The following is a 27,129-nucleotide window of genomic DNA, read 5'->3' on the forward strand; positions in this document are numbered from 1 at the left end:
ATTTTATATTTTTTATTTAATTTAGATAAGAATATATGTATATTCTTAACATAGATCATTTGTATTTTCATAACACACTTTTGTAGTCATGTGTGCTCTCCGTATTTTCTCTCGCTCAGCGAGCGGTTTGTTTGCCAAAGTAAACCGCTTGCTCTCTTTTGCGCTGGGGGAATGAAAAAGAAAGACTGGCGGGCATTAGGTGAATGGTTCGTTCCATTCAGCTGCAGTCATTCGTTCTCAGTTACAATCGAGCTGTGCGGCGCGTCGGTGCTCGAATTGGCGTTTGCTCGGATCTGCGAGTTCATTAGTTCGCCAGTTCACTTGTCGGAGCCCAATGCTTGGTGAAATTTATGCACGTGTGCCAACATCGAAAGCATCAAGTAGTTTGCAAGCTGAGCAAGACAAATATAAATATATTCACAATTAATCATATGTAACATTGTGTGACAAAGAGCAATATATTGCAATATTTACGTAACTAAAGCAGGGTATGTGAACGATTCACCTAATATTCCATATGTATGTACATATGTGCGTATGTTCTGTATGTTTGCTGTTTCGAGTAATTATATCGCCACTTTACGTCATAAAATGTACCCAATTCGATGCGTTAATATATTCACCCAGTTACTCATTGCACACTGTGATATTTTTAAGCATTTTGCTTTCGGTCAATGGCCAACAACCCTTGCCTTAGAGGCGTGGCATTGAATCGCCCATGCATAGTATGCAGCTGCTCAGGTCTTGGCTAGCAACCAGACAGCCACTTGCCGGCTCGTTGTTATAAACAATGACGATATTTTGATTTGTACAATTAAATTTGCTAATATGTATGTGTGTGTGAGTCTATACATATGTACATAATTGCATGTACATATATGTATTTCCCGCTGCCAGACGTCAGCGCTAGCCCGGTTTAAAGTAAATACAAGCATACCATTCGCATGCTTGCACCTGTGTAAGTAATTTGCTTTCTATAAGCAAACTTAATCACAGTCTGCAATATGAGGCAAATTTCTTGTTATTTCATTGCAATTATTTGTTATTCTAGCAACAGTTAAATAGATTATTTGTTCGAACAACTGTTGATATCAAGAACGAAATTGAGAGATAGAGAGAAAGAGCGAATGGGTAACAAAGAGAGGAGCCCGAGAGAAAGAGAGAGAGAGAGAGAGAGAGTGAGTGGTGAAATATTCACAATTGGCATATCTAAGAGCCCAATTTGGTGAAATTATGCTGTTATACCCTTCACAAAGGCAATGCATGTTGTTTTTGTAAACTGTATGTAACAGGCAGATATTGGTGGGGTAGATCAGGAAACGGGGTGAGCCGAACGATCCATGTTTTTTTTTTCCGCTAGTATGGGCGCAGGAATCTCATAAGTCACATCAATCCAGATAACAAAATGCAAATACACACATATATAGTGTATGTATAGTGTATAGTGTGTAGAAAATAACAGTAGAATGATCAGGGTATCTCCTAATCAGCCATTAACAACGCTTTTCCAACGCTTTTATAGACCACTTCCTATGATTAAAAATGGTTGTAATATTTAAATTATGCGTCTGTATATGTATATCAATTATTTTAATAGTAATGGATTAGCTGATATTCAATTTTATCGAGCAGCAAATTATATATTTGTTAGGCATTGCGAAAGAGTTATATAAAAGACAACTTCGATTTAATCTCTTCATAAATTGTTTATATATGAACATCTGTTTTTATATATTTTGTTTATTTTTTTCACAATATTCGTAAATACATACATATATGTATATGCCTTATTTCGTTTGTATTCGGTCCGACTTATGTATGTACAATACAATTATGTATACGTAGATACAAATTTATATATGTATATATCCATATGTGTATATGTTGATTTACAGCTTTGTCGTGACAGCATTTTTATTAATTGAGAAGATAACCATTTATTTGTATAAACGTTGGACCCATCATTGAATTCTACTGAGTTGAAACATCGTCAACCCTTCATCCTCTCTATATATGCATGTATGTAGAAAGAGAGAGAGAGAGAGAGATAGAGAGAGAGTAAGAGAGATAGAGAGAGAGAAGGAGAGAGAGAGAGTAAGAGAGAGAGAGAGAGAGAGAGAAAGAAAGAGAGACAGATAGAGAGCAATCACTTATTGCAGACATGCACATAGAGACCAGTCTAGAGTCACGTAATTTAGTTATTAACTGAAGCTAAAGAGCTTTACAGTCTGTTATTAAAATCTTTGTCTGTATATGTATATTTATGCATACATAGTATAGCTCATTTCATTCCATTCCAAATAGAAATGATCTTAAACACCACAAGAATCGACTTAGACATTTATGTTCCAGAAAAAAAAGAAAATTGTTCGCTGCTTATCGCGTCGGCTTAGATCTCACAGCCTTCTGTCTGACTGATATGTACACCAATTAATAAAAATTATTATTATTGTCATAAGGACGTCGCTCCAGATGCAATTTGATTTACGCACAAATGTCTCGTGTTATCAAATGCAGACACCAGTCAAATAAATAAACAATTAAGTGAACGACCGATACGAGTGGATGTCAATGCATTGAGTAAATACAAACATTATCCACTTCAGAAACTTCAGTCTTCATTATGATTTGTTTTTATCCAGAAGTGTCTATATAGTATTTATTTATATTTGCCATACAACCGTAATTCAGAATCGCTTTGCAGTTACAGAAATGCATCGGTAACATGACCTATAAATTGGATAATTTGTTTTTCAATCGCTAATGTTGAATTATAAAATATATATTTGCATACTCCACAATGTGAGTAAATATTGAATTGGGGAAAACTATCTATTATCTTCTTTATTGGATTATTAAAAATTATATAAAAAAACGTTTCTATTCCATATATAGTGTGCGTTTCATAAGTAAACTAAATATTTTAGTTCTATAACTTTATTTCATTAGATCTTATGCCTTCGATAAAAAATAGTGCAACATCTAATATATGGATGTGGCTTACGCATGAATCTAATCACGATGACTATTACATAATGCTCCAATTCATCATATATTATTTTTGCCCAGTGAGAGTATAGTCTGATACTCTTATTAGCCACTAATGTGCAGAGAGCTAGAGCTAATTCGGTACAAGGTCGACTGCTGTGCCTGTGACTATGGATGTGATAGTGCGAAGAGATAAGGAGTCATTGCGTATAGTCACGATTTTCCTGTAGTTTACAGCCGGGCTTGATTGAATATATGTGACCAACTGAGTGTATGTCGCGCCCAGAGATTGTGTTGCAAGCTTATCAACAGTGAAATTTATTAGATTGTTATATTTTGCTTGACAAAAGGTAACACACAGCGCTTCCATGACAGAATGGACAGTAGCGCAAAACCGGAACGCAAGAATCCCCGCCAAGGGGCGAATTTCATATCCCATTTGATATTTGCCTGGGCGGTGCCTATGCTGTATCGCGGATCACGAAAAGGTCTGACTACAGATGATCTGACACAATGCCTAAAGGAGGATCATTCGGAGCAGCTGGGCGACCGGCTAGAGGAGTAAGTAAACATACTACCAAGTTGAAATACTAACTTATACCAACTAATTATGACAGTGAGTGGTACAAGGAACTTGGGCGTGCCCACCGTAAATCTAGGAAGCCTCGTCTGCGCAATGCCTTATTTCGTTGCTTCCTGGGACCCACGATAGTCAACGGCCTGATATGCCTTCTCTATATCATCATGAAGTAAGAGAGTGCTATACACTGGAGAAACAATAAAAGCAATGATTAAAATAAAAATTGTTTGTAGAACGCTGATACCCGCCGTACTAGCACAGCTGCTACTGCAGTTCCAGCATCAAGCTAATCCCTTGTCAACAATGGGGCCAGCCCAAGACGGAAACCTTCGCAGTATACTAAATCGCACAGTGCGGGCTGTGGCAACACCGGGGCTGACCTCAGATGACGATACGAGTAAGTAGAGTAATATGTACATATATGATTTCCATTGCCTAAATTAATTTCATCTATGCTTACAGTCCATTCGCCAAATGCATTGGACAGCGATAATCCAGTCAAGCAGCTCGTGATGAGTAATTTCGAAGATTCCGGATACAATGCGAGCCAAATGAATGCTTTTGAGGAGGGTGTACATTATATTTGGAATGACGTTTATAGTCTTGGCGCGGTCTTGGTCAGTTCAACTCTGCTTTGTTGTTTCATGGTGCATCATGTTGACCTGCGCCAACGTCTGATGGGCGCTCGAATGCGCATAGCCTGTTGCTCTTTGATCTACCGAAAGACTTTGCGGCTGTCTATGAAGACGGCGGGCCAAACACCAGCTGGCTATCTGATCAACCTACTCTCAAATGATGTCAACCGCCTGGATTACGGATTCATTTTCATGCATTGGATCTGGATTATGCCACTCCAGGCGGTGCTTACCTGCTATTTAATATGGCTGCGTATTGGTATCCCGGCCTTAGTGGGCGTCATTGGATTACTGCTGAAGACTGTGCCCATACAGTCGGCACTGAGTAAGCTAACATCGGTGCTTCGCATGCGTATAGCTGAGCGCACAGATGCGCGCGTTGGAATAATGAATGAACTAGTGCAGGGCATTCAGGTCATCAAGATGTACGCTTGGGAGAAACCTTTTGAGGCGGTGGTCGCCGAGGCCAGACGCCGCGAGATAAAACAGATTCGTTACGCTTCGTACCTGCGTGGATTTTACCTCAGTACTATGGTCTTCACAGAGCGTTCCACTTTGTATATCACCCTGGTCGCAGCTGCTCTAATGGGACACACAATTACAGCTGATTTCGTTTTTTCGGCCGCAAGCTATTATAACATCCTGCAGTTGGTGGCGGCCATTTGGTATCCCCTGGCCGTGACCTTCGGAGCCGAAGCATTGGTCTCTTTGCGTCGCATTCAGGATTTTCTTCAATTGGAGGGTCGTGATGAGATTGTCCACGGACTAACGCACAAACGACAGGAAGACATCAGCGAGCAACGTGCGATTGTCCTAAAGGACGTTAGTGCCAACTGGGACAAGGAGCGACCGCAACGCACGCTTCAGGGCTTTAATCTGCAGATAGAAAAGGGTCAGCTCTGTGCGGTCATTGGTCCGGTTGGAGCTGGAAAGAGTTCGCTGCTACAGCTGCTACTTGGAGAGCTGCCCATAGTCGATGGCGGTGTCATTATACAGGGTGAGCTCTCGTATGCGTCACAGGAGCCGTGGCTCTTTACCGGCACCGTCCGGAATAATATTCTGTGTGGCGAGCAGTACGAGCGCAAGCGATATCAGGAAGTAACCAGGTGCTGCGCCCTAACCACAGATTTTCAGCAACTCAGCAATAGCGACAAGACCATCGTTGGAGAGCGTGGAGCTTCACTCTCGGGTGGCCAACGTGCTCGTATCAGCTTGGCGCGAGCCGTTTACAAACCAGCATCAATTTATCTCCTGGATGATCCCTTGAGCGCGGTTGATGCTCACGTTGGGCGACATCTGTTCGACGAGGTGATTGGACCACGTGGCAGATTGGCTCAGCAGAAGGCGACTCGGGTGCTCGTTACCCATCAGGTGCACTTCCTCTCAGAAGCCGATTGGATTATCATTGTGGATCAGGGTCGCATTTTGAGACAGGGTACTTATGCGGAGCTGATCAACAGTGACCTAGACTTTGCCAAGTTACTAGAGCGTCCGAAGGAAGAGGATGAGTCTGGTAACAACTTGGAGTCATCGTCAAGTTTGAGTGGGCAGGAGAATATAGAGGAAGACGATGATATACCGTATATTGATGGTGTTCGGGATGGCTACCAGCCGTTGCGGAAACACAGCAGCTCCATACATGGCAGCAAATCGGTGAGTGGGGATCATTAAGTATAAAATTGTGATTTAATTATTTACAATTATCATTAATAATTACAGCTGAACAGCAGTGACCCAACGGAAGCCGATCTAGATGATGATGAGCTAGCCGAGACTCAGGGCTCGGGCAGCATCTCGCCGCGTGTTTGGTATGAATACTTCCATGCGGGCAGCACGTGCTTGGGCTTTAGTTTCATGGTGTGCGTTATGCTGATGTCGCAAGTGGTGTGCAGCTGCTCCGATTTCTTCGCCAATATCTGGACGCAGGAGGAGCATCGGCGATCCCAGGGCGAAGCCACCAGCATTAGCACTTTCGAGTGCATTTATATTTATGGTGCTCTCATCATTGGCGTCGTGATTATGACAACGTTTCGCGGATTTTTGTTCTTCAAGACCTGCATGCATGCGTCCAAGGTGCTACACGATCGCATGTTTACCTCGATACTGCATGCGACCATGAGATTCTTCGACACCAATCCCTCTGGTCGTATACTGAATCGGTTCTCCAAAGATATGGGTGCTATTGATGAGCTTCTGCCGCGTGCCATGATGGACTGCATACAGATTGCTCTGGTCATGTTTGGCATATTAATTGTGATCGCTGTGGTGAATCCTGTGCTATTGGCTGCAATGCTAGTTGTGGCTATTATTGATATGCTCATATTAAAGCTCTACCTACGCCCCTCCCAAGATCTAAAGCGCCTAGAAGGCATTTGCCGCAGTCCAGTGTTCTCCCACTTAAGCTCGACTTTAACCGGTCTGTCGATCATACGCTCACGTCAGCTGCAGGATGTTGTCGCCAAGGAATTCGATCTATTGCAAGATGTGCACAGTAGCGTCTGGCAACTGACCATGGCGGTCAATACGGCATTGGGGCTGTGGTTGGACTGCGTCAGTTGCGCGTTCCTCACGGCGGTCACTTTTAGTTTTATAATCGCCAACGAATGTGAGTTCAGTAATGTTAAAGGATTCGCAATCGATTTACCAACTAATCTTAATAACCATTTACAGCCACTTATAGCGGCAATGTGGGCCTGGCCATATCACAGGCTATGATCCTAACTGGCATGGTGCAGTATGGTGTCCGTCAGGTGGCTGAGTCACTGCAACAGATGACCAGTGTGGAGCGTGTGCTGCAGTACACGGAGCTGGAACAGGAGGAGACGACGAAGGGAGTGGAGCCCTCTCAACAATGGCCCACATTGGGGCAGGTGGAATTCCGTGACATGAGCTGCCGCTACGATCCCAATGGCTCGGCTGTGCTCAAGCATCTTAACCTTATCATTGAACCAGGCTGGAAGGTGGGAATTGTGGGTCGTACGGGAGCAGGAAAGTCTTCGCTTATTGGCGCACTCTTCCGTCTGGCATACATTGAGGGTGGCATTTACATAGATGACATCGAAACGGGCAGCATCTCGCTGGAGACACTACGTGCCCGCATTTCCATTATACCACAAGACCCTGTGCTCTTCTCGGCCACCATCCGCTACAACTTGGATCCCTTTGAGCGGTACAGCGATGCAGAGCTGTGGCGCGCTCTCGAAGATGTCGAGCTGCGAGCTGCGATTCCCGGTCTCGACTTCATGGTTACCGAACGTGGCAGCAATTTCAGTGTGGGTCAACGACAGCTCCTTTGCTTAGCTCGCGCGATTCTGCGCAACAACAAGGTGCTAGTACTGGACGAAGCAACTGCCAATGTAGATCCACAGTGAGCTGATAATTAATCTACTCTTGAATGACTTATTAAACATGAATATTTATCTCTACAGAACGGATGCACTGATCCAGCGGACAATTCGTGTCAAGTTCCAGCATTGTACAGTATTGACTGTAGCACACCGATTGCATACAGTCATGGACTCAGATCGAATTATTGTGATGGATGCTGGCAGTGCAGTGGAATTCGATGTGCCGCATTTGCTGTTGAAGAAGCCACACGGAATACTCAGGCAAATGGTCGAGGCCACCGGAGGAGAGGCCGACACTCTTAAGAGTGTCGCCTACAATGCGTTTAAACGTATGCAGCAGGAGCATGAAGAGAGATCAAGCGAGGAGCATGATAATTAAACTCGCATTTAACTCCAGACTTGGCGTTTAGCTTAAGCTACTCAAACACCAACAAGACTTGGACAGTCAGTTATGTCCCAGTTAACACGTTCCCTGTAATGTGCATAATAATCATTATCACAATCTTTTTAAATGCAACATTCTACTTAAACTTGTTAAATATTTCCATTCTTCAGTTAGATGCATAAGGTCTACTCAAATGCCACACCAAAATGATCTAAAATAAGTTAATATTTTCCCAGCGTCCATTTGTAAGAATTACTTGATTCATATTATTTTTGTTTGTTTTTACATCATTATCAGTAAATTTTCTCCGTACGGGTTATTACTTAAACAAAATCCAAGTATACTGCCTTATAGGTTAGTTGAATGAATGCATTGTACTTAGCAATATCTTAAATGTAAGCATTAAATGCAGAAGTGAAGGGCTAAGTGAAAAGTTCCTATTTAATATTAATATTGAAAGAAGAAATCGATTTCGAATAAATATGTATATCTTTGGAAACGTTTTCTTTTTGATATTTATATAAATGACGAATTTCTCACTTAACCCATTTTAGGTGTAATAGGAATAATTAGTATATATAATAATTGTAAACCATCTACAACTCAATGTTGGATATAATCTGACCAATTGATTTACTTGAAACATTAGTTAAGAACGGTGGAAATTAATAAATTTATTAAAAAAATATATATAAATAATTATCATAAAGATTGCGTTTTGACGATTATAGCAGTTGAATGTCACAGTAAGGATGATAAACAATGAGCAACACATACAAGTAAAATGGAATTATATGAAAAACTTGATAAAGCTATACATCATTTTCTGGACAGTCGATCGGCAGTCTTTGTGCTGCGGCCCGCTGACGATTTTGCGGCAGAAGTGGTTTGCTGCTCGTAAGGCACTGGCGGTGTGCCATCGGCATAGTTGACCGCTGATATGCGACTCTCGACTGAGAATAGTTGGGTGTCTGCGCTGTGCACCGAGCCCGCTTTATCCTGCGTGGTGTGAAATGAGCCAACGGGTGTCGAAGTCTTTTGTCTATCGTTGGTGCCATTGGTGGCATGTCCAAGCGCTGGAGAGTTTGCTGAGCTTGGTGACAGAGAATCAATCACAGATTGCAGAAAGTTGCTTTTTATCGATTCGTCGGTGCTCTCAGAGTTGCTGCCTCTACCGACCACACGGTGCTTCAGCAGCTCTTTGGTAAGAAATTCACGCAAATTAAGTGATCGCCCCATCTGACTGACATCTTGCGGTGTGTCCGAAGCAGACTCTCTGAATGAGGGTTGTTCTACATTGCCGCCAGAAAATCTTTGATGGACCCCTGATGAACCACTGCCGGCGCTAGTGTTCATGGGCTCAGCAGGTTGCGGCTGCTCCCTCTGATTGAGAGTGAGCGCAGCCATGCGCTCTATATCGACCTGCACTTCGATAGTCAACGGCGACCTGGACAATGGTGCTATGCCACTTTCATTGAGCGAATATGTAGCGGCATCCGGCGGGGCACTATCGCGTCGTGTGCTGCTGGCTATCTCCAGGTCAGGCATCTCGCACGGTCGTGTATCCCGCTTAAACGATGACCTGAGTATGCGCCTCTGACGCAGCTCTGCCTCAACATTCATGGAATCGCTGCTGTCCAGGCTGGCGCTGTCAATCAGCTCCCGTTGTTCGGGGGGCTCCCTCTCCAGCAACTGTTGTATGTAGTCACGCCTGTTAGGAAATTCCCGTATACTGATATTATGCACGCGCAGGCGCTGCAAAATCTCTTCGACTTGCAAGGATTGTTGATCCTTTGTGCTGTCCATATACGTCGCTGTTGCGGTAATGTTATGTAAGTAAGCACTGATACTGGGAAACTCACGATAGTCAACATCACGGCCTCGTTTCTTGATGGTTTGAATGAGTTCTTCAAATTCGTGCTGCAGTCGACTAGTTTGATTCGTATCCAGGTTAGCCAGGTCAAGATGTAGCTCCCGTGCATACTGGTAGAAGCTGGGAAACGGAACTGCTGCCGGTGCTGCAGGCACAATATGCGACTGCGCTGGCGTATCCACCTCGGTAATAGTGGACAGCTCGTGCGCCAGCTCCTCAGCGGTCAACTGTGGGCTATAACGACGTATTGTGGCTGGTGGCCCTTTGCAGCGACGTGCTCCACTGCTCGGTGTGGAAGGGGGCAACGACTGTGGCTCGGGCTCTTGGAGATCTACCTGGCCCAGTGCTGTTAGCGGTCGTGAAATAGATATACCGCTGTCCAGACTGGCACCCGTGGGCTTGTTCTTCTGCAACGGCAAAGCTTCAGACTGGGATGTCGTCGTATTATGGCTGTCACTACGCTCTGATGCGGAGCGAGAGCGTTGCTGCCCTGGCAACGGTGGCAAATCGTAATACTCTGTCGAGTGGCGCTCTCCTTCACTGGCCGAAGTTAGTGTGACTTCGACCAGACGCTGCTTTTCCTCACGCACCTTGCTTATTAGTTCCGTTAGCTCTGCAATACGCTGTGTGCAGTTCTCCGTGAGTTTGGCATAACGTTCGATCTGCTGTACTGAACATTTATCCGAAGTCGGAGATTTGCTCTTGGTTGCCTCCGCAGCTTGTGGTCTCTGCGCAGGTTCAGCAATGCGCGTTGTAGTCGTAGCTATTTGATTCTGTGTCGACTGACGCGACGCCATGTCCGCTTCTGCTACCGCACGGTTAGTGGCAGTCGGTCTCTCAAATTGAAGTTGTTGCTGCTGGCGGTGCTGCTGCTGTGATTGCTGCGGCTGTCTCTGCTGCTGCTGTGATTGCTGCGGATGTCTCTGCTGCTGCTGTGGTTGGTTCAGCCGCGGTTGCTGCCTCTGCGCCTGCTGCTGCCTCTGTGCCTGCTGCTGATTCTGCGCCTGCTGCTGATTCTGCGCCTGCTGCTGATTCTGTACCTGCTGCTGCTGCTGCCGACTTTGCTGTTGCTGCGGCAGGTACTGCTGCCTGGACAAGCGTGTTTTCCATTTCTGATGATCTTCGTCCATGTTGCGTTCCCTATTTATTTGCTCTCCCTGTCCCGTCCTGTCTTGATCTTTGTGTTGACTGCGCAACGTGTCCTCAAGCTCAGATACAAAACAACGATTTTCTTGGATGAAGGCTTGCACACGCTCCATACGCTCATTATCTAGTAAAGTGTCATTTCCTAAGGTATCAAGTGGCAGATTGCTAGGATTGTTGATTATCGATTCCGTTGGGGTTGCCATTTCAGAGCCAGGGACACCTAACTGATCTAAGGAGGCGCGCGACATGTCCAGCAAGCGATCGACATAACGAACGAGCATTGGATGCAGAGGCTCAGCAGCTGGTTGACCCGGCAGAGTAGCGCTGACTGCCTCTACAGGATTTGTGTTTTTATAGCTGACTGGCGGCAATTCGCGATACGACGTTGAAGTGGAATCTATCGAGTTCTGCCGATGGACTTGAGCAGTTGTAACTATGGGTGATTTTTCACTGGGCTGGGAAGATGATGTGGTTGGCTTTGAATTGGAGTCGGACTTGCTCTGGAGTTTGTCCAGAGATTTATATTTGGGAATACATTGTTTAACACTGCCGTCACTGGTCACCTTGATTATGATCTCGACAGGGCTATCGTCCTTCTTCTTGCGCTCCTTTTGCCCATCGCTTTGTTTCTGCCGCTTGTATAGCACTCGTATGCGTTGCTCCAATAACTCCTCCTTCTGCCGCAATTCCATTTCTCGCTGGCTTATATTGCTTGCACTGCCTGTGAATATGTCGGCGCGCTCCTTGCGTATCGAATCGATCACTTTCTGTGCATTATTGTCGGACATATCTCCCGCCTGCAACTCGGTTAACAGTTGAGTGCGAATCTTTTCGATACGCTGCAGCAAACTCCTTAGCTTCATTGACTTGGACGAACTGCTCTGCATTCCCTTAAGCTCTGTACGAAGTTGCTTACTCTGATCATCAACGTACTCTAGCAAAATGGAATAGCAGCTGGCCGTGCTAACAGCATCATCCATCTTGCTGGGTGGGTCACCCACATTTATTGCCTCCGGTACGCTCGGTTTGCCACGGACGCTACCTTTGCGAGGTGAAACATGCTTGGTGACGCCCACTTCGGGGCAGGTAACGATGGCCGGACGCAAAAGCATCTCCTCCATAGCTGCGTTCATTTTCTGTTCACGACGTAAAGCTAGATCCGCGTAGCGGTGGCTTGGAACGAAATTTGCCTGATTGGAAAAGGGTTTAAAACTGATTAAGCGAAAAAGGTAAGACAAGTATATAACTAACATCGCTGGGCAACAGTTGCGGTTGCTGCTGTGCTAATGCCTCCAATTTCTGCTCCAGTTCGGCGCAATCGCGACGCACCTGTTCACGTTGCAATGCCTTCTGACCACGTTCATCGGTGACTTGTCTACAAGAAATCATATTAAATACTATTGTCTGATGATTATTAATAACAATTTAGCAATACCGTAGATTATTCAGTTCCAGTTCGCGTAACTGCCGCAGCTGATTCTCAATGCGTGCGTTCTCCATGGCATTCATGTTTGTGCAATCTGGCGGATTCACTTGCACGCTTTGCTCGGGCGCCTTATAGTTGCGACGATACTTATTATTGTGATCATAGAACTGCACGTGCCCAATGTTATTGGCTGCACCGCTCTGCCCTTTAGATGTACTTGTCGATGGATTGGTTATCGTGTTGGAAGGAACACCAGATGCACTAGATGCCGAAGTTGGCAGTGGCTGTGATTTTCCGGGGCACTGCCCCATGGTTGGCATCGTAGGATATGGTGGCATGGGGTAAGGTACCATATTATAAGGTGGCATCATCTGTGGTACGTACATTGGATGCGGAGGCATGTAAGGTGGCAGTGGATGTACACTCATCTGTTGCACTTGCATAGGATCGAGTGGTGGCTGCTGCATGTGAAACAGTTGTACGGGTGGTTGTTGCAAGGGATTCGTACGGGCTTGCTGTGCGTTCTCCAGATTTTCTGTACCAGCAGCATTGGCTGGGGCGGCACTCGCTGGTTTCACTGGTGCTGCACTCGCTGGTTTCACTGGTGCTGAACTGCGCCTTAATCCTGCATCTACGACCTTAACGGAAGGAACGTGCGGCTTATTGGTTCGCAGCGAGGAACGCCTTGGTATCTGCTGAGGATTGTCTGGTGGTAACATCTTAGATTTTTGATTAGGCTCCTTCGCTGTTCGAGTAGGCGAAGCATTAGACGAGCCAGCTTGAGAAGCTTCTTTTGTTGGCTTTCTAGGAGACCGTGATGACGATCTCGAAGGACTTTTTGGGCGATCTTCTCCCTCTTCAGCTGCTTGTTTCTGTGCGCCCTCCAAGTTTGTACTTGTACGCCGCACCAAGTCGCTGATTTGAGTGAAGCGTGGTCGACCAGGCACTGCAGCACCGGTCGATGCTGGTGGTGGCTGCAGTCCTGACGTTTCGCCAGGAGTGGGGCGAACAACGCGACTAAATTTGCGATTGCTCTGCATATACAGATCGTTTATTTCAATTCCATTGTGGGTGCAGATCTCCAGTGAATCCTCACTTTCGGCATCCACATCTAAAATAACTGGTGGTGTCTTTTGCAGCTGTCTTGAGCCACTGCTCGCATCATTGGCAGCTGGTTGAGATTCTTCATCATCGCTGCTGTTGCTATCGGATGTTATTTGGAATATTTCTTCCTCCTTATTTCTCTCATTACGATCGTTACTTGACGAACGTCTTTTATCATGCCTGGCTTTGCACGAATGATGTCTTTTTCCTCCTTTGCAGGCTTCATTATTGCACAATCTGTTCTCTTTGCCACCGGTTTCTCTTTGTCTGTCTACTTGTACTGGTGTTTGTGTGCCTGCAGTGGCGCGTCCCGCCACATTAAGGCCCCGGGTCGCTGTCGAGCGCAGAACATTTGCTGGTTTGTGCTGAGTTACACGCTTTGCTGCGAGTTGGCGACATTGTTGTATCTTTTCGGCTCGCAGTTGCTTTTGCCTTTCGGCGTTTTCGGTTTCAACCTGGGCGGCTCGATGGGCGGCCCCTACCTGAAACATGGAAGTACGGTAGTCCTGACATTTTTTGGCCACAACATGCTCTCGCCATGTATCTAACTCTTGCTGTTTCACTTGTTCCAGTGCTCTTAATTGACGCGCTTGTTCCGTCGCCACTTCTTGGCGTATGTGGCGAGCCAAGGTGCTGGATTTCTCGCGTACCTTCAATTTCGTAATATTATAATGTAAATACATACAATGAAGAAACGTAACTGCGTCTTACCTGTTGTAAACGAGTTATGCGACGCTCGTTTTCGAGATCTTTTTTAACGCGTTCAGGGTCAGCAAATCTATACCGTTGCTTGCAATTTGTATCAAGCTTACTGCTTACTGTCATCTGCATAGTCATTGTCAAATAAAATTTCTACTAAATACTTGAAACATTTACTAACACTTAACAAAAACACTTTTTGACTATAAAATCAAAAGTCAACGTACAAAATTCCACAAGCGAACAAACAGAAGCGCAAGCGCAGATGCAGTGATGTATTTGAGAGTCTATCGATAGTGCAGCTATAAATATATCGACGCATCATCGATATAATTAAAGAAAATCCAGCTGTTGTCACTTTTGTTTTGGTTATGAGATTGTAGACATTCAAATTGATTTATATTTGGAAATCACATTATTAAAATGGCTTTCATGTTGCGTCAGGTGGCGAAACCTGTTCTGCTAAGGTATAAATAGTGATCAGGAAACTATAACTATACAATTAATGGATTTACTTCCAGAACTCTACTCAATGGGAGTCCAATTTCGATGCGCCTAGCCGCCAAAGACGCAACTGCCAGTGCGCCTGCAACAAATACAACACCACAACAGCAATTGTTGGTGAGCGAAAATTGCTTGAAACGTTTGCGTGAGATCTGTACCGATGGCAGCTTTTTGCGCATCACAGTTGAGGGTGGAGGCTGCTCTGGATTTCAGTACAAATTCGATTTGGACACCAAGCTTAACGAAGATGATTTACAATTTGGCGAGGACAAAGCTAAGGTAGTAATTGACACAGTGTCCCTGGACTATTGTACAGGCGCCACCGTGGATTATCATAGTGAGCTAATTCGAGCTGGATTTAGGATGATTGCCAATCCGCTCGCAGAACAAGGCTGCTCATGTGGCTCATCGTTCTCGATTAAATTGTAGTTAATAGTTAAATAATGTACTTTGATTGTTAAACCTTAGAGAAATATTTAAACACACAGATATAAATTTATTTGTTCAGCTATATACACACTGCATCGATTGTAAATTTAAAAAAATATGGTATGCTGTCCCATAGCAGTTAGTTGGTTTTTGGGTATTTGGCTTACGTATTAGGTAAGTCGTTGACCTATCGAAATGAATTGCTTTTTAAAGGCTTTTTCTTAATGTCAAGTTTTGCTTATTAACTCCGTCTCTGTTGATTCCTGATTGCATGAAAACTTCGTTTATGCAATAAGCAACCAGCTTACAAACAGGGCAGAGCTTAGAACGCAGGCCGTATCTAGTCATTTGGACAGTGGCCGGGCCCTTTTATATAATTTACATGTAATATAAAGCAAAGCGACAAGCCGAAATTCATTTGCACGCAGCCAACTGTTCGCTTAAGCTTATCACTTGCTCTGTCAGTACGCTGATTTGCTCCTCGTAGTTATACCGAGTCGTGGACTGTAAGAATAGTCAGTTACTAGAATTTGTTTATTGCATGTGAATCGTATTTGGATTACCAACTCCTCCTCGAGCATTTGCAGGGCACTTCCCACGCTGGACAGTTGATCGTCCTTGGCTTTCAGTTCTTGCGTGGCATTTTCAAGGCAGATCTGCAAATGCAATATCTCTTGCTCAAATGACCGTACACGCGACTCGGCCAGCGCTTTGAGACGTAATAGCTCTTCATATTTTTTGCTAAATGCACTATATATAAGCTGCTCTTTGGTGGGCGGCTCTTGCGGTTCCTGCACCGAATCGCGCGCGCGCTGGCCGCTTTTGTTCTCTAAGCAGCATGGCTTAACGGTGATGCCGGCTGCAGCCGTACTACAGCTGCAAATACTGGTGGCATCCATCAACGTTTTGCTGAGATCCACATTTGTGTTCGAGTTGGTACTCGAGCTCGAGTTTAAGCTCTGGTTAAGTTTAGACACCTCGTACTGGGCTCGCCAATGGGCCGACTCCTTTTCGAGTAGCGCGATGCGTTCTTCGGCAGTTAGTGTTAAGGCTATATTGGTGTTAAGCTGGTGCTGCTGTTGATTGTGGAGCGGCGTACTGTCGCTGCCAGTGGCACTCAAAGCGTCTTCACTGCCAAGCTGTACGAATAATTAGGAAGTTAATATTTCATTAGGAAGTTCTTTGTTAAGCACTTGCCATGCTCGCGGCGTCGACCAGTTTTGTTTCGAGCTCACAGTTCCTCAGCTGCAGCGATTCGACTTCTTTGCGCAACCGCTTCTCCAATTCATTTTGGTCGCCAATTCGCTTCTCTAGCTTCTGTTCCAGTTCCGATATGCGTTCCGTGTGCAGCAACAAGTCGCGTTGCTTGTCATCTATCTGCGAGTGAGAATTTGTTTATATATACATGAATGACGTATGTATTTTGGGAATAATGCTGTCTTCGTTTACCAATGACGTCAGCTGTGCGTTTTCCATTATTTTCTTTTGAAGCTCCTCGAAGATAAGAGCTTCCTGTGCTGCATTTACGTTTGGCGCCTCACTGGGAGGTTCATGTTTGCTGCCCCCTAAAAGCCCGCGTTTGTTTGTCTCCTTTTTCTTCCGAGCCTGCTCATACACTGTTAGTTCCTGCTGCAGTTGGGAGACACGCGACTCTAACTGCTTGTTGCGAAATCCTAGTGAGTCGACTTCTTGCTCTGTTCGCCTCAGCGCTGTGGCGTTCTGTTGCAGTTGCTCACGAAGACTTGCCTCCTTTGCCTGCTCGTCTAACACAGCCTTCTTCAATACTTGCGCTTGGGCACGCAGCTTTGAGCATGGGCGGATGTGGATTAAATTAGATTAAAGCGCTTGCGAATGGGGCGTAAACTGTTGCTGGTTACCTTTGAGTATTCACTCGCCAGTTTTTGATATTTGGCCTCCGGCACTGTGGCATCCATGCTGGTCATTTTTTCTGCCATGCAGGCAGGTGAAACGCCGACTTGTGCACTTTGCACAAATAAAGATATAATTGTTTAAACAAATAGATCTATTTTTGCGCTTAGAAAGTGCCAAAACTGCAATATTAGTTATGGCAAAGCGACCTATTCATCGAACTACACTGATTTCTTAAATATATCGATTAAAAAGAGGCGCCAATAAATTTTGTAACTTCGAATTTTTAAAGTGAGTCCATATCAAAAGAAGATCTGTAGGAGAATAAAATCGTTCAATTAATATTTTAAATTACTTGCCTATAATCCCTTAATTAATTTTAAAAACAAATAAATATTTATATTCTTTGTCATCGATAGCTCTTGACATTCTTATAAGAAAAATCCTATCGAAACTTACCGCCATTAATTCAAACAATAAATTTCGAAATCAATAAACCGTTTTCTATAATTTATTCACTAATTCATAAAATACATAACTTACATACATACTTCCCCATCGAATATTAGTATTAACTTAAAAATATATGATCGAATGGAACTTTTTCGAAAATTTTGTTTGATAGCTCTTTAAAAACCAGACCAAAACTTTTGGAGTAGCCAACCTTCAGTTCATTGAATACCGTCTCCCAGTTCTCGTTTAGAAAACGATTCATGCCTTCAGACAGAGTTTTATCATTGAAAAGGTTCTCAAATTGTAGGTAAACACGTTTGGGTTCCATGTTAACGCGGTACTCCTTAAGTCGCATATATTTCACACCATCCTTTTCGAAGGGTTCTCCAATCAGACGATGTTCGATCTTTGTATTCACAAGGGTTATGTTGGACTTGCCATGCCCTGTAATAGGCAGTAACAAAATGCGACCAGACATTTCGTAATCACCTATCATTTCAATGCGGTCTGTTTTGCTATCACAGATTATTAAATGCTTATCCAAATCGGTTCTGCAGAGAGAGAGAGAGATGAAGAAGAATACAGCATGTTGGAATTTAATCACGATTCCGTTAATTACCTATATCTTTGAATCTTGCTAGTCGAAATCATATCATGCACCTTCACATTTTTCAAGGTTTGACGAAGATTTATGGGTGCGTTACCGGCGTCTATAACAAGTTTCTTCACGGACAGCGGCTCTAGTGGCGGAATGCCGAATTCTTTGTTGCCTGTACATAGTTTAATTAATTAAGTATCCAAGTAGCATAAAAATAGTTTCATTGTACTGTAATGAATTTTCTGTTAGGAATTAATACTTACCACTTTTGAGCAATTGAATCGCGTGATTCACAGCATCCACAAGGCACTTGTCGAAGTTTGCATCGCGCTTACATTTCAGGAAGTTTTCGGCTATAATAAAAATAAATAAATATAAAATACATAAATACATATTAAAATTAATAGGTTTGCTCATGACATTGAAAATAACTTGAGGAAGTCCCGCGCCAAAATATGTAATTGTACCAGCATTAAATCGAAGATCAGTACTTCAGCTAGAGTTCGTTGGCCACAAAACGAGTTCCACACAAAGCCTTAACCGAAGCAACAAAATAACAAATGAGACTGCTATTCGTGGGTCTCAAGGTCAAGTCGCAGCGCAAGGCAATGTATTTATCTTCGAGATGTGGCTAAATAACAAAGCCACTCATGACCTACGGCAACATAGCCATAGCCACCACCACTGCTTGTGCATAATCATTTTGGAAAATATGTGTCATCGCAAGCGGAAGTGGTCCACTGACTGAGTGCAAACCCGTTTGCTGATATCGATATGCTAACCAGTTTCGATTACATAACATTTCCACTGGCGCTTATCGATGCAGTTGTAGTGCACTGTAAGTCGTTGGCTCTCTGAGTTTGGAAGCTCAGCTTGTCCTCCCATAGCGAGCCATTAGAAAATATTACAGCGACCTTCGGGCCGTTAGCCAAAATGTTGCCACAAATAAACTTACCACCTATAAACAATATTGATCACGTTTTGGCCATAAACAGCGTTGGTGGCCCAGAGGCCACAGCCAAAAGCAACCGAAGCAAATGCTTAATATGTAAATAATAAAAACATAGCTAGCGAAATCACAAGCTGCGAACAATTTGCACTTGCTGCTGCTGTGAGAGCTGCAATAAAATTACTTACGCAAATCTTGCGCGACCGTTACACATTTAGCGGTCTCCTGCGCAACCAGAGCGATTAGCAGCAGCAATATAAGTGACGATTGTTTTGACATGTTGACGCTCGAAATCGGATGCTATATGCGAAATCTATTGCCAATATGGACTGTGCCCAATTGAAGATTTTAATTTCAGCACGCACAGACGCCGACACTCAAACACAAACACAAACACACACGCACAAGCGCACGAAAAATCTTTCGACTGTTGTTTGTTGCTTCTGCTGCGGGCTTTGTTTTGAGTGGTTCTGCTCTTCACGACGACTTATCACAACGCAATGGAGGCGGGATGCTTCAAGCGGCTGAGTTATATACCGAGCTTCGGCAAAAGCTTTCTTCCTAAGCATACGAAATATACAAAAAAAAAAAAAAATTCATGTCGAAGCCGAGCTTTAGCCCATAAACCTGCATATATGTTAATATGTATGTATGTATGTGCGTATGTATGTATGTATATTGTGTGTGTAACAACTTTAGCTTTCCGCCTGACCGCTTTGGAAAATGCAACCAATATCCATGTCCATTCGTGATCGTGAAGTTGCTGCAGAGCCGACTTCGCTCTCGTTGCAGTTAAATGCGGTGGAAACGAGTGTCGAACGTTGTCCGGCGATGCATCAACCCTCTGATGCCCTTTCCAATGCCGTGGGGTGGTTCATTGAACTAACATATATGTATATGTATATATACGCAATGCGGTACGCACAGGTTGAGTTACGTCTTAATTGGGGTGTTATTACAGGGTAGCCGGTAGTAAACATATGTTAGTTATATGTTTGATTAAAGCCGCTTACGAGCATCGAAAGGCCATAGGGTTTTTAAAAAACAAAGGTCTTTTGTATTGTATCATGAAAATCAAATATATACTGGTCATATTTTATAAACACATATGTATAGTAGAATAGAAGAGGTATTTCTTTTCATATAAAGTCTAAAACTCTGCAGTCGGGTTGAAAGTACATTTAGTTCATTAAACATTCTGGGACTTTAATTTGACAACTATTACGAATAATTAAATGAATAGAATAATATTAGCATAGCTATAAATTATTATATAAAAAAACCCCCCCATTAACTTCATTTAATTAATATTACTTTATTGCGCAGTTTGCATATTTTTCCTAGCTACATATGTAGAAACCAGTTAAAAATAATGTATGGATTTAGCCGAAAACCTACAGCATTAGATTCCCGTTTTATTTCGACACTTCAAATGCCAGTCAGTTCCCATGGCGATGGAGCTTAGCCAATTAGTTCTAATCGCTTGCGCAAGAGACCACTAAAAACCATAATTGAAGTTTGTTGCCTAAGTCATTTGTTTCAAGCCAAAAAAGTAAAAACTGCCCGAGGACCTCCGGCCGGTCGTTCGGCATGTGTCTATGGAAACTGGCGCAATTGTTGTTCAAACATAAACAAATGCTGTGAGCCGGCAGTTGAGCCAGCTAACGGGAATGCAGGTCGCTGCCGCCGCCGCTACAGCTAGTGTCTGGGCGTTAGTTGTGCGTGCAAACCGGTTGCCCCAAACGCAGAGCAGTCGTAGCTGAACATTCTTTGAGTAGACAGACAATTTTTGGTCATCAGGGCATTGTTAACGAATACGTGTTACGGCGCGGCATCGTCATGAAGAGATGCTATTGTGGCTACAGTGGTGGAAGCAGCATCTTAAAGCCGACGCGCCACGTCGACAAACTGCAGCAGCGCCAGCCACTGCGCAGCGATCGCTTATCGGTGACGTCATCGTCCAGGCAGAGCGCATATCCCACGCAGTTCGTAAAGCGGCCCAGCCTGAAGAGAACCGTGGAACCGCTGGGCTTGGGTCATTCCAAGAGCGAGCTCGCGCGTAACTTCAGCAGACGGAATTCGGCAGCAACCACGCTGAGTCATTGCTCCAGCTGGTGCAGCAGTTGCGGCTGTGCTCCACAGCAAAAGCAGCGCGAGAATCGCGTCAAGGTGCTGAGCTGGGACACCGGAGATCACCAAGGCAACACCAGCAGCGGTCACAACAACACCAATAATACCCACTGTGAGCACACCTACAATCGACGTCTCTATGAGCAACGCGCCTGCGCCGTTAGCCGCGTGGCAACCGAAGGTCAGGGTCAGGTTCATAGTAGTATGTCTGCGACTCCCTCGCCAACGCCCAACTGCACAACGAGCGAAAATACTGAACTGCAGCGCCTGCTACAACTACAGCAGTTCCGGCTACTCAATGCCAGCGAGTGCTTCAGTGACCAGCGGCAGGATGAGTTGCGTCTACAGCAGGCCTATGACAAACTGGGCGTGGCCCACAATGCCAAGCGGGAGAAGAACAAAGCAAATGAGTGCAGGCAACAGAACATGATGGCAACAACAACAACTGCAACGTGTACCACGCCCTATGCGCTGCGTCAAAAGCTGCTGCAGCTGCGCCTACGCGAGGAGCAGGCCACCGGCCGAGGCTCGGGAGCAATGTGCGCGCCCTTGGAGAAAAGCTGCGCCCTCAAATATAATCGCGTAGATTAAAATAGTATTACATAGTAGGAAAATAGCAGTTGGGCTCCTAACTATGCCAGAAGAAAACCGCTTAAAGTATTCCAGAGAGTAGATCTCAAATAATAATAAATATAAAAGTTTACATTATATCATCAAGAGTCTAGCAATGACCTGATTAATTAATTAAACGCCATATTATATACCTCATATTCACAGCTAACTCGACTTTCAGTTAAAACTACGTGGTGCCAATAATTTTTTATTGCTATATGTATTTCATTTTTCATTTTAATAAAACAGTGCTATTTTGTTACAAGTGCTTCATGTTGATTTTATTTTATTTTGTATTTTTTTTTTTTTTTTTTGCTTTTGCCATTTTTCAGCTTTGAATGCGTTTTGGTTTTTCTTAGTTGTCTTTTCAAATTTTCAAAAAATTACAAGTTTTTATTCCTTTTTCCATTCCGAGAGATTTTTTTTTTATATATTTATATATAGCTGTTTGACGCAAGTTTTGATATTACATTATAATTTCTTGATTTTCTCTTTAAATTTTTTTGTTTGTTTTTAAAACAGCCAATATCAACTATAATATTAAATAAGTTTTTTTTTGTTTTGTTTTTGCTTTTGTTTACATATAATTATGCACGTAGAATTCAATACAACATTAAACAGAGTACTAGAGTGAATTCGGTAAGGGTTTAGGCTGCAGCTGGACATTCAAGTTGAAAACTCGGGTTGTATTTGTTTTTTTTTTTTTTTTTTTTTTTTAATATTCATTCTTTGTTAGTTTGTTTGTGGGGCGGGGGGATCATACGAACGAAACCTTTTTGGGGACTATTCACGTCGGGACGTACGTACATGCATAATAAGTATAATACTTGAATGTGGCGGCCTTTTTGCAGTAGAATGTACCGACTCTTGTCGCAAATACAAATAGAACACACACGCACACACACACACACACGAATGTATCTACACAGTGCATGCATCTGTGTGTATGTATATATATATATAATATATATATGTGTGTGTGAACGTCTCAGATGTTTTACAATTTCATGGTTCATTATATATATATTTGTATACGTATATATTGTTTTTATTTTCTTTATTTTTGTGTAATTTGTAGTTGTTGTTTGTAACCTTATCTACTGCGTCGATGACGTCAGCAGAGGGCACATAGTGCCACTCAAAAGTATGCTGCTTTTTTAAGCGCTGTTTAACCTTTTTTTAATTCTATGTGTTTTGTATTTGTTTCTTGCCTTATTAAGCATTTCATTGTTTATGTATATCTTGTTAAACAAATATGTTTGCAATTGATTTCATTTTGGAATTAATTATATTTATTGTTTTGTTTTACTTTCTTTTTAATTTTTATATTTTGTTGTGGATTTCCTTTTGTTTTTTTTTTTTTTAATTTTCGATCATATGCAGCTTTGTGTTACACATACTCTATATTTAATCGTCAACGCATACAATTTAAAAATATACACAACTTTTTGTTTATTTCAATATTTTTGGTTTAAACAATTCAAACTTATGTACCTTCGAGCTAAATTTGCATTTGCTTTAAAACTAAGTAAACATGTAGTAGAGTTTTAATGATGAATAATAGTTAAAAAAATATATATATAAACGCGCTAAGAATACGTACATACTTATACAGGGCATATGCATTCAACTCACACACATATCAAAAGCATTGATTAAAATTCACAAATAATATTATAAAAATAACATTTTACCATTCGCTATATTAAAAACATTAATATATACTCAAAGGGGATAATCCCTTCCCTGGCTGTTGTGCTATGCAAAGAACCGAAAAAAAAAACAAATGCTGTGCGATATTTGAAAATGCAAAAAAATATAATTGGAGTGTGCGTTCACTTTTCGTACCTACTATTGATCTAGCTTTCTGCATGTATGTGTGTGTGCGTGTATGTCTGTATGTGTTTGTGTTGGTGTTTGCATTGCGCAAAGGAAAAAACTATAACAAAATAAAATTAATACATTAAGAGATATTCTTGCTTATGCAGTGTTTAACACTGCAAGTAGTTTGAACTAAAGTGTCTCAATTTGTGTATGTGTATGTATGTGTGTGTGTATGTATGAATTGGCTTTTTAGTATTTCGCTTTTGCGCTTTTCAAATGATAATAGGCTAAGTTTCATATCCTTAATAAAAACGTTGCTCACGATTCGATTACACATATTCGATTAAAAACAAACATTTCTGCGCATTGAATTGATTTTGTGTGTGCTTTGTTGTAAATTATTGTTGCTGTTTTTTGTTTGCCGCTTATTTTTTCTTATTCTTATTGTTTGCGCCGCGTGGCGGTGTTAACGGACGCCCTGAGCTACCAAAGTTTGGATAAACAAATCGTCGCTTGTCGGCGGGTTTCAGAATCTGAAAGGAGCACATTAATGTGTCATCCACGGACATCATGGCACCTTTGAAGTAAACAGAATAAAAACACATATAAATACGATATCATATTATTCTTAAATATACATACTGTAACTGGAGACGCAGGCCTATAATCTGTTTTTCTGTTTGTATTGACTGTGCCAATCACAATTTCTGTTGTCTGTTTGCACTAATTGTCTAAACAAACGTAAACCGCCACATCATAGTTTACTGATATCTGAGCGTGCGATTCCCACTAAAGACATTGTTTATGTACGATGACAGCGATCAAATGATACAGGTCTGTTTTCATATAGTGGAAAATTTTTGCGATTGCCCCCTTCATGGCTGATCAATTTTGAATAATAGTGCCGCATGGAATTTCTTTTATGAAGCTTTCTAAAAATGCATTATGAGACTAACATGTGGCAGCTCAAAGATTTGATATCATATGCAAACATATATAAAATATATAGAGACCATAGGGTCATATACCTTAAGCCTTAAGAAAATATGATTCCTTATCAAAACAGACATCTGACGCATGCCAACATTTTCACATGTAAATTTTCATATTTGAGCGCGCACTGTTTACATTTATTTTCTATTTTCTATAATTGCATTATTCGCTGAGTTTTCCGCCAAACTGCCTCTATCTCAACACTGAACTCTGAGCCTTTTTATTTACTTAACTTCGTAATTGCTGTGCTTTGCCCGCAAGGTTATCTTCAAAATCTGTGCTAATCTAAAAATTATCTACACAAATTATACAGTATATGACAACAGTATTTGCTCGCATTAACAATTCTCTTACAATGAGATAACACCCACGTCGTTTGTTGTTTAAAGTCCGGGATCGATGAGTATACACATACACTATACACATGTATGCATGAGTTGTATAAATATGTATATTTGTATATACATACATATATACAAATATCGTGATCACTCACCCGCATTGTCGAATTCACCGCAATAGTTGGGCGCCGAAAAGAGCGTAACCAGCTGGCGCTTGGCAAAGAACTCATAGCCATCCTCGACAACCTGATGTGCACGACATATAAGATCGAATTCGTGCTTTTGTAGAAATTTGCCGACAACCTTAAAAAGACAACCGTAAAAAGAAATTAAAATTAGTTTATAATCCAATTAGTACACGTAGCTCTATAATTACCTCTGCTCCAAATGTGAAGCTTACGCCACGATCGTTTTCGCCCCAGCCCATGGTATCTTTGTCGGGATCAGACCACAAGAGATCGCATAACAGACCCTGATCGGGCACATCCGTGGGTCGCATAATGCGCCGTATTTGTTCCATCGAGGACAAATCGGGACTCAGGCCGCCGTGACAGCAAAAGATTTTCTCATCAACAATCGCAGCCACGGGCAGACAGTTGAAGCAATCTGTGAATGTTTTCCACAGCTTTATGGTATAGCGTCGCTTGCATTCATCGTAGAACCTGTCAACGGGCGAGATAAATCAGTAAAAAGTAATATCAGGCACACACATGACATTTAAACAAATAATGCGTGATAAACGCTCGAGCGTTTCTCACGAAAGGCCATTTCCACTTAGATTATATCACAATGTACGTATCTACATGAGAATAGCTGTCGCCTGTACGCAATTGGACAATTAAGTATCGAGAATAAGGTGGTTAAAGTAAGCTTTCTAGATTTACGATTTTCAATTAAAATTGATTTCAAGTTTCTTGAAATTTAAATGACAAACTTCGTATGAAACACGAATTCTTTGTGTGCGCAATGTGTAATCCAATAAGAACGTCTAGCAACAACGTTTTCACTTGGATTCCAATAACATTAATCGATGGCAGTTTTAGCTTCTTCATTCCAATAACAACATTCAATATGCAGTTTTCACAAGAATTGCAATATTCAATATCACATATTAATGCAAATACATGACTGACTCTACATTTTATAGATGATCTAGATATTAGCTTATTTATATACATATATTTATTCATTTATCTTCACTTACCCGTAGATGCGATTGATGCTTGCGCATTCGTGATTTCCGCGCAGCAAAAAGAAATTCTCTGAATATTTTATTTTGTAGGCCAATAGAAGACAAATCGTCTCCAGGGATTGCTTGCCACGGTCCACATAGTCGCCAAGGAATAGATAGTTTGATTCTGGCGGGAAACCGCCGTATTCGAACAGACGCAACAGATCGTAATATTGTCCGTGTATATCGCCGCATATTTTTAGCGGAGCCTCCAGTTCCAGTAGTATCGGTTGCGATAGGAATATTTCACGCGACTTTAAGCACAAGTTCCGTATTTCACTCTCCGATAATTGCACATTTTTGCCTGGACGGGCACCACGTACTGGAGAAAAACAAATTTGCATATAGGTGATCTGAGGTGCAAAGTGTATTAAGTTTATTTACCTTCCAACAGACGCGAGATAATGCTGTCAATGTTCATGATGATTTCGGACATGTTTTACACTGTAACTGCTCCTGATATTGTTGTTGTTGATGATGTTGCTGCTGCTGCTTCTGCTAACACCTGCGCCTATTTCTCTGTGTCTCCGTCTGTTTTCTTATCTGTTTACCTGCGTCCGCTCTGATTGCTACTGCTGGCTCCGTTGTTCTAGCTTAAGCTTATGTATTTTCGGTATACGTTATGTATGTTATTTCATCGATGTGTGCGCGGACAACAGGGGGCGGAGGGCCACTTCTGTATATATGTGTATGTGCGTGTGTGTGTGTGTATAATATATCTGTGTGTAGGAGTGTTTGTGTAGTTGTCGTCAGGTAATACACTTTATACAGCGCTGCGTTGAGCTGCGGGTGTGGATTTTTAATGTTTTAGCTGTAACGCCATGTACGTTCAGCGTTTGTCACTGGTTTGCGTATTGTTGGACTGCGTTTTAAAGCATTTATTGCAAGCAATTGTAGATTTTTGCGACGTCAAGAAATTTTTTCGCGCAACCACACTTCGCCGCATCGCAATCTAAATTCGCCGTGGACGCATATCGATTGTATGGTCAAATATCGATATATCATGGGCTGAT

General features: G+C 42.5%; 7 protein-coding genes across 10 annotated transcripts; 3 read left to right on the forward strand and 4 right to left on the reverse strand.

The window, feature by feature from the left end:
- Positions 1 to 221: 221 nt before the first annotated feature.
- Positions 222 to 8,132, forward strand: LOC108659513 (ATP-binding cassette sub-family C member 4). 3 transcript variants are annotated; one of them, XM_018112471.3, is made up of 8 exons: positions 222 to 488; positions 3,339 to 3,549; positions 3,606 to 3,737; positions 3,802 to 3,965; positions 4,031 to 5,856; positions 5,923 to 6,808; positions 6,874 to 7,570; positions 7,632 to 8,132. In XM_018112471.3, exons 2-8 carry the CDS (start codon positions 3,365 to 3,367, stop codon positions 7,927 to 7,929), a joined length of 4,188 nt encoding a protein of 1,395 aa, XP_017967960.1. In that variant the 5' UTR covers positions 222 to 488; positions 3,339 to 3,364; the 3' UTR covers positions 7,930 to 8,132. The 3 variants fall into 3 exon arrangements, with proteins under 3 accessions (XP_017967960.1, XP_089121560.1, XP_089121562.1); XM_089265434.1 differs by lacking the exon at positions 222 to 488 and adding an exon at positions 489 to 523; XM_089265436.1 differs by lacking the exon at positions 222 to 488 and adding an exon at positions 501 to 519.
- On the reverse strand, positions 4,145 to 14,458 carry ana1 (anastral spindle 1). Its single transcript, XM_089265433.1, has 4 exons — positions 14,196 to 14,458; positions 12,390 to 14,134; positions 12,206 to 12,329; positions 4,145 to 12,144 (listed from the first exon to the last, which is right to left on the reverse strand). Exons 1-4 carry the CDS (start codon positions 14,319 to 14,321, stop codon positions 8,755 to 8,757), a joined length of 5,385 nt encoding a protein of 1,794 aa, XP_089121559.1. The 5' UTR covers positions 14,322 to 14,458; the 3' UTR covers positions 4,145 to 8,754.
- Positions 14,459 to 14,464: 6 nt separating this feature from the next.
- LOC108659521 (iron-sulfur cluster assembly 2 homolog, mitochondrial) lies at positions 14,465 to 15,202 on the forward strand. The gene is made up of 2 exons (XM_018112480.3): positions 14,465 to 14,650; positions 14,705 to 15,202. The coding sequence occupies exons 1-2, from the start codon at positions 14,607 to 14,609 to the stop codon at positions 15,114 to 15,116; spliced, it is 456 nt and encodes a 151-aa protein (XP_017967969.1). The 5' UTR covers positions 14,465 to 14,606; the 3' UTR covers positions 15,117 to 15,202.
- LOC108659516 (uncharacterized) lies at positions 15,163 to 17,274 on the reverse strand. Its single transcript, XM_018112475.3, has 5 exons — positions 16,994 to 17,274; positions 16,566 to 16,919; positions 16,314 to 16,493; positions 15,680 to 16,255; positions 15,163 to 15,620 (listed from the first exon to the last, which is right to left on the reverse strand). The coding sequence occupies exons 1-5, from the start codon at positions 17,069 to 17,071 to the stop codon at positions 15,531 to 15,533; spliced, it is 1,278 nt and encodes a 425-aa protein (XP_017967964.1). The 5' UTR covers positions 17,072 to 17,274; the 3' UTR covers positions 15,163 to 15,530.
- Positions 17,275 to 17,466: 192 nt separating this feature from the next.
- On the reverse strand, positions 17,467 to 19,533 carry Jhbp12 (Juvenile hormone binding protein 12). 2 transcript variants are annotated; one of them, XM_018112478.3, is made up of 4 exons: positions 19,174 to 19,533; positions 18,300 to 18,389; positions 18,058 to 18,208; positions 17,467 to 17,989 (listed from the first exon to the last, which is right to left on the reverse strand). In XM_018112478.3, the coding sequence occupies exons 1-4, from the start codon at positions 19,262 to 19,264 to the stop codon at positions 17,557 to 17,559; spliced, it is 765 nt and encodes a 254-aa protein (XP_017967967.1). In that variant the 5' UTR covers positions 19,265 to 19,533; the 3' UTR covers positions 17,467 to 17,556. The 2 variants fall into 2 exon arrangements, with proteins under 2 accessions (XP_017967967.1, XP_089121563.1); XM_089265437.1 differs by lacking the exon at positions 19,174 to 19,533 and adding an exon at positions 18,696 to 18,795.
- A 608-nt stretch (positions 19,534 to 20,141) lies between these two features.
- Positions 20,142 to 23,019, forward strand: LOC108659518 (uncharacterized). Its single transcript, XM_018112477.3, has one exon. It carries the CDS (start codon positions 20,825 to 20,827, stop codon positions 21,704 to 21,706), a length of 882 nt encoding a protein of 293 aa, XP_017967966.1. The 5' UTR covers positions 20,142 to 20,824; the 3' UTR covers positions 21,707 to 23,019.
- Positions 23,020 to 23,067: 48 nt separating this feature from the next.
- Positions 23,068 to 27,088, reverse strand: Pp1alpha-96A (Protein phosphatase 1alpha at 96A). The gene is made up of 5 exons (XM_018112476.3): positions 26,501 to 27,088; positions 26,090 to 26,438; positions 25,262 to 25,547; positions 25,041 to 25,188; positions 23,068 to 24,128 (listed from the first exon to the last, which is right to left on the reverse strand). Exons 1-5 carry the CDS (start codon positions 26,550 to 26,552, stop codon positions 23,977 to 23,979), a joined length of 987 nt encoding a protein of 328 aa, XP_017967965.1. The 5' UTR covers positions 26,553 to 27,088; the 3' UTR covers positions 23,068 to 23,976.
- Between the last annotated feature and the right edge of the window lie 41 nt (positions 27,089 to 27,129).

The sequence above is a fragment of the Drosophila navojoa genome, chromosome 2, assembly GCF_054131105.1.
Source record: "Drosophila navojoa isolate 15081-1374.11 chromosome 2, UAZ_NAV_1.0, whole genome shotgun sequence".
Classification (NCBI taxonomy): Eukaryota; Metazoa; Arthropoda; class Insecta; order Diptera; family Drosophilidae; genus Drosophila; species Drosophila navojoa.

Coding starts and splice junctions, on each gene's coding strand:
- LOC108659513 (XM_018112471.3), top strand. CDS start 3,365: ATGGACAGTAGCGCAAAACCGGAACGCAAGAATCCCCGCCAAGGGGCG. Junction 3,550..3,605: donor CTGGGCGACCGGCTAGAGGA/GTAAGTAAACAT, acceptor TAATTATGACAG/TGAGTGGTACAAGGAACTTG. Junction 5,857..5,922: donor CCATACATGGCAGCAAATCG/GTGAGTGGGGAT, acceptor TAATAATTACAG/CTGAACAGCAGTGACCCAAC.
- ana1 (XM_089265433.1), bottom strand. CDS start 14,321: ATGACTATGCAGATGACAGTAAGCAGTAAGCTTGATACAAATTGCAAG. Junction 14,135..14,195: donor GCATAACTCGTTTACAACAG/GTAAGACGCAGT, acceptor ACGAAATTGAAG/GTACGCGAGAAATCCAGCAC. Junction 12,145..12,205: donor CGCAACTGTTGCCCAGCGAT/GTTAGTTATATA, acceptor TTTTCCAATCAG/GCAAATTTCGTTCCAAGCCA.
- LOC108659521 (XM_018112480.3), top strand. CDS start 14,607: ATGGCTTTCATGTTGCGTCAGGTGGCGAAACCTGTTCTGCTAAG. Junction 14,651..14,704: donor GCGAAACCTGTTCTGCTAAG/GTATAAATAGTG, acceptor ATTTACTTCCAG/AACTCTACTCAATGGGAGTC.
- LOC108659516 (XM_018112475.3), bottom strand. CDS start 17,071: ATGGCAGAAAAAATGACCAGCATGGATGCCACAGTGCCGGAGGCCAAA. Junction 16,920..16,993: donor TGGCGAGTGAATACTCAAAG/GTAACCAGCAAC, acceptor CCATGCTCAAAG/CTGCGTGCCCAAGCGCAAGT. Junction 16,494..16,565: donor ACGCACAGCTGACGTCATTG/GTAAACGAAGAC, acceptor TCTCACTCGCAG/ATAGATGACAAGCAACGCGA.
- Jhbp12 (XM_018112478.3), bottom strand. CDS start 19,264: ATGTCAAAACAATCGTCACTTATATTGCTGCTGCTAATCGCTCTGGTT. Junction 18,390..19,173: donor AACGGTCGCGCAAGATTTGC/GTAAGTAATTTT, acceptor TTTTTATTATAG/CCGAAAACTTCCTGAAATGT. Junction 17,990..18,057: donor AGCAAGATTCAAAGATATAG/GTAATTAACGGA, acceptor CTCTCTCTGCAG/AACCGATTTGGATAAGCATT.
- LOC108659518 (XM_018112477.3), top strand. CDS start 20,825: ATGAAGAGATGCTATTGTGGCTACAGTGGTGGAAGCAGCATCTTAAAG.
- Pp1alpha-96A (XM_018112476.3), bottom strand. CDS start 26,552: ATGTCCGAAATCATCATGAACATTGACAGCATTATCTCGCGTCTGTTG. Junction 25,548..26,089: donor AGCATCAATCGCATCTACGG/GTAAGTGAAGAT, acceptor GCCCGTTGACAG/GTTCTACGATGAATGCAAGC. Junction 24,129..25,040: donor CGGTGAATTCGACAATGCGG/GTGAGTGATCAC, acceptor TTTACTTCAAAG/GTGCCATGATGTCCGTGGAT.